Source organism: Ylistrum balloti, unplaced genomic scaffold (genome assembly GCF_031769215.1).
Source record: "Ylistrum balloti isolate Yb309-2 unplaced genomic scaffold, AGI_CSIRO_Ybal_v1 Utg370320, whole genome shotgun sequence".
NCBI lineage: Eukaryota > Metazoa > Mollusca > Bivalvia > Pectinida > Pectinidae > Ylistrum > Ylistrum balloti.
The window spans coordinates 19944-24782 of NW_026782235.1; the positions used below are offsets into that span (position 1 = coordinate 19944).

Consider the following 4839-nt stretch of genomic DNA (forward strand, 5'->3'; position numbering starts at 1 on the left):
GTAAATACATCAGCAGCAGCTAATGCGCTATTACTTTCCGTCCCTCCATCCGTCTGTCCCATTTCTAGAACAGGTATTGCTTTCAGTGCAACAACGGAGGTGGGGGCATCAATCGTGCCCCCGATATTCCATATCCAAATCTATCGGATCTACAGTGGTGATACGGACCGTGAAAGTCCGGTCATTTTTGGCAAGAGGCTCTGAATATCAACGTTCATGAAGGAGATGTACGACTCTAAAAACGGAAATTTCTTCAGAGTACGTAGATAAAGGGAACTGGGGTCAAAATCACTTGATAACATTTTCAGATACATCGCAATTACGATATTAGGAACTACAGAGAAAAGAACAGGAGTATGAAAAGATGATGATATCAAACTGCTGACACCCAGTATGAACGTAAAAAAACATAGTAACACAATAACAGGAGAAACAGCAGAAAAGAAGATTTGAAAATTGTATTGTGAAGACGTGTACATGCAAAATAAACCGAAACGTGTACTGAGTGAAATAAAATCAGCCATGAAAAGTACTGGGAATAATAACCAAAAGGATTGGAAGGGGACAAATATCAGTTGAAGAGTTTCTGGAGGGAAAAAATTGACATGGAAGTATTTATCAAAATAATCATTATTTTAACAAGGACAAATGTAAATATGATTTTTTAAAAAATTCATCCATAAAACTTTCGTAAGAGTGTGATAACATTAGACTCTCGTGCCAATTCTATAAATCCGACAAATTCCTGGATATAAACTCATGTAAATATTTGGATGTAATTGGAATCTAGAAGGAATATCAACACATAATTTAGATAGTTACCACGACAAATCCACTTATTAAGCTTTCCGTTTTGCCATCAGGAGTTTTTGTTAATTTCATACCAGACTTTTGGCGAGAAAAATGATATGACGGCAGGTTAGGACCATCTCGCTCTCTCGCACAGAGCCCGTGGCGAGGTCGTGATCTCGCTCCCTCACCTTCCGTCATCACCTCTCGCCATTGTGATTTTACCCGACGTTGGTCACAAGTATCCTTGGGGGGAATTCTCGAAATTTCAGCTGACGCATTTTTTGGTGAAGGGACTCGGTGCTGTATAACCGGCGGGTCTCGGGTTCATGGAGCCATGGAGAGGTGGGGAAGGTAAGGGGGTAGGGGTGGGGGCCCAAATAGGTGAAATATAGCAAATTCTTTGAATTCCTTCTTCTGTTGGAATGTCAGGTTTCTGTCCAAATTTGGTCTGGATCATCACTGAGCGGGAGACATATAAATATTTTAACTAACACCCTGAGAACATAAGGTAGATGGCCGCCAAACAAAACCAGATGAGCGATATTTAATATTTTTGTGATGATTGTTTAAAAGAGTTATCGTTCTGGCCTAGAAATCTCCACTCTAAGTTTTTATCATATTCTATTGAAAAGTATCCCTGTTTATTCATTTCGAAGTAAGACATGTTTGTCGGTATCATCTAGCGGCTTCATTTTGAGAGGGATTTAATAATGCTTTACGCGGATGTAGAGGACCATTTTAACTTGAATGACGTCAAGTTTCAAGGTCCTTGGATTAAGGCCACGCTTGTGAATTTTTTCATTCATAGATAGCAACAGACCTACATCCCCAATGAATATGTATACATGTCGCTGTGGAGTTCGATATTCAAAGGCCTGTTATCACGAATATTTCTTTGTGTGTAATACAGTCGTACGTGTTTTGTCCTCGTTTGTTTCCCTGTTGGTTCCGTTATTGTATACCTTCTTCCCATTTGAGAACGTGACATCATAACTATTTCTGTAAACTTCGACACTAGTTTAGGAGCTGACAGCGCCTCTGCCAAAACAAAACAAAAAACAAAAAAACAGGAAGAGCTACAGACCAACTGGCAGAAATTGGTGACGGAACTTGGATTAACCTAGATTTACATGGCGGATATCTTCGATAAAGTTAAAAAAACAAAACAAAAACACAAAAACAAAAAACATCGTAACCACACTGTCGTTTTCTCCTGGAATTTTTCCATTAGTGGGTGTCCGTCGGCGGTTGTCTTTACGTGATCTGTCTAAAATCAAAGGGGCGCAACTAGGAACCCGAGTGGACCTTCAAATGAACACTAACAAAGATCCATCAAGTAACAGATTACAAAAAATAAAGCTATAAGAAGTAAAACATTCGATAAAGGTGTCTAAAAAGGTCGTCACAACACGGCGTTTGCTAAAATTACCGATTAGAGTATTTTCTCACCGCCTTTGCAGGTGAATTCCAATTTGTTGGAATATCTCTGGCTTTTACACAGGAATGGTTAATGTTATTTCATTCGGAATGTTTTGGTCTACGATGCCCGAATATCTCATGAATGCGGCTATTCCGTCTTTTCACTAACACGAGTTATGCCGCTTGCTACCGAGTTATCGTACTTCCCCGGTATGTTCACTTCCGGTTTATATGTTTTCCTAGCGGCATTTTTCAAGTTTGGTTGTGGATGGATATGTTTTCTTCCAAAACAACGTATGAAGACATTCTTAATTTATAGAAAAAATAAAAATACAAATATTTCTGAAGGAAAAATAAACAACTGGCAAAAAGCATTCTTGCTCGAAGGGCCTTTGATTATATTCAGGTTACGCTCAGAATTTCAACAAGTGATAGCGGTGAATTAAACGAAGAAAGTAAGTCTACTTGCTATACTGTCACTTATAGAAAGATTCCAAATCTTGATGACTTCGATATTGTTCTATTATTCAGCCCTTGAATAATTACTTAATTAAGACAGATAAACAAGACCGTCAGCTTCGTGGACTCGGTATAATTCAAGATGGCGTCATACATGGAAATTACATAACACGTGATTATAGTCTGTTTCATATAAGTGCTTGTATCAAATAGGATAACACTACATTTCCCTTTCAAAGTTCCTTTATTACTGTTTTTCGACTACTTTTACACTAAAACTGTCAAAGTTTTTCCACGAATGTTATTGAGAACTAAGAGGAACATTTTAAACTTTAAACTTTTAAAAAACTTTTTAACTTTTAACTATCAATAACTTTTAACTTTATAAGTCCATCCTCTTTGGCGGCACTGACATCCGTCCAGATCTTGTTTGGTAGCCATTACGTGTACTTTCCATCGGACGCGACGTGGGCTCGGTACGATTCTGGTGGTGGTCAACGATCGGCGGTCGCGTAACACTAGCTGTAGGAATGTTATCGTACTCTATCGGTTCCGGAAGTTTCGGTCCAGTCGTTGGTACGATATGGCGACGGTTTCTACGCACTCCGCCTGTTGGTGTATTAACGACGTAGGATCGAGGGGTCGGTGCAGATTTCACGACCTCTCCACGAGTTCCACTGTCCTTTATCCAAACGCGATCTCCTGGATTGAGCGGTGCAAGATTTCTGACGCGATGACGGTGATCATAATTCCGTTTTTGGTTGTCGCACAGCTCAGTTTCTTTGTCCTTCACCTCTGTTAGATAAGGCCATTTTGAGATGAGTGTTTCTGGCTTAACTGGCACCTTTGTTCGGATTTGTCTATCCATGCAAAGTTCGGCAGGGCTATGCCCACGTGATAAGGGCGTCGCACGATACGACATTAGGGCGACGTACGGATCCTTGTTTTTGCGCAACAGATTCTTGATAGTTTGCACCGCGCGTTCCGCTTCACCATTGCTCTGTGCATATCTCGGACTGCTGGTCACGTGTTGGAATTAAAATTCCTTTGCGAAGCGCACAAACACTTCAGACTTCAAACTACTGTGGTCGTTATCAGAAATAAGCACATCTGGTATCCCGTGACGGCTAAATATGGATTTGAGATGTACGATCACATCCTCCGATGACGTTGACGACAACTTGGCGATTTCCACAAAACGTGAGAAATAGTCAACAACAAAAAGGTATGTTTTCCCTTTGAAATGGAAGAGATCTGTACTCGCGCGTTGCCATGGACGTGTCGGTAGCGGAGTTGGTATTAACGGTTCGGCAGAGTCATTCCTTGCCTCGGCACAGATATGGCAAGAATTTACCACGTCCTCGATTTGGCTGCTAAGACTATGCCACCAGACTGACGATTTCGCGCGTTCTCGACACTTCGCGATTCCTAAGTGGCCCTCGTGCAATTTCTCTAGGATCTGTGTCCTTAGAATAGGCGTTATAACATGTCTATCACCTTTCAACAACAATCCGTCAACCACGGTGATTTCACCTCGCAGTCCCAAATACGGTCTCACAAGTTCGTCTTGGTGCGTTTTGTCACTCGGCCATCCTCCCAATGCAAGTGTCATCAACTTTGAACATACTGGGTCGGATTTTAGTTCAGTCCGCGTTTGTTCCAACAGAGAGAGTTTATCGCGGAAAAATTGTCCACAATCGACTCCACAAAACACTGCGTGTTTTTGGTGAAATTCTCCTCTTGGGCTGAAATACCCCCACGCAAGGGGGAGGGGGACAACGTATCTGGCGTGTAAAGTTCCTTCCCCGGCACGTGGATTATGTCATAGCTGAACCTCATAAGTCGCATACGGAAACGCTGAATACGCGGCGGAAGTTGGCTCAAACCCTTGGAACCAAGCAGGGAAATCAACAGCTTATAGTCGGTTTCCATTCGGAACTTCAATCCTATGATAGGGTCGCTAAATCGGTCGCATGCCCACGTGGGGGCTAGAGCCTCTTTTTCGATTTGCACGTAACGCCGTTCCGTCAGAGTTTACGCACGCGAACATGACGCTACTGGTCTCCGCACTCCGTTTTCTTGCACCTGTGTGATGACTGCCCCGATTCCAAATCCTTTTTTATGTCCGAAAATGCCTGCTCTTGGGCGCTACCCCATGACCACATGTTC

At 42.0% G+C, this 4839-nt stretch overlaps 2 protein-coding genes across 2 annotated transcripts; both read right to left on the reverse strand.

Moving 5' to 3' along the window:
- Positions 1-3052: 3052 nt before the first annotated feature.
- Positions 3053-3592, reverse strand: LOC132553359 (uncharacterized). Its single transcript, XM_060217596.1, has one exon. The coding sequence runs from the start codon at positions 3590-3592 to the stop codon at positions 3053-3055; it is 540 nt and encodes a 179-aa protein (XP_060073579.1).
- A 114-nt stretch (positions 3593-3706) lies between these two features.
- On the reverse strand, positions 3707-4282 carry LOC132553331 (uncharacterized protein K02A2.6-like). Its single transcript, XM_060217565.1, has one exon. The coding sequence runs from the start codon at positions 4280-4282 to the stop codon at positions 3707-3709; it is 576 nt and encodes a 191-aa protein (XP_060073548.1).
- Positions 4283-4839: the final 557 nt, after the last annotated feature.

Bases quoted from the DNA above. Each gene is read 5' to 3' on its own strand.
- LOC132553359 (XM_060217596.1), bottom strand. From the start codon at position 3,592: ATGTCGTATCGTGCGACGCCCTTATCACGTGGGCATAGCCCTGCCGAA.
- LOC132553331 (XM_060217565.1), bottom strand. From the start codon at position 4,282: ATGACACTTGCATTGGGAGGATGGCCGAGTGACAAAACGCACCAAGAC.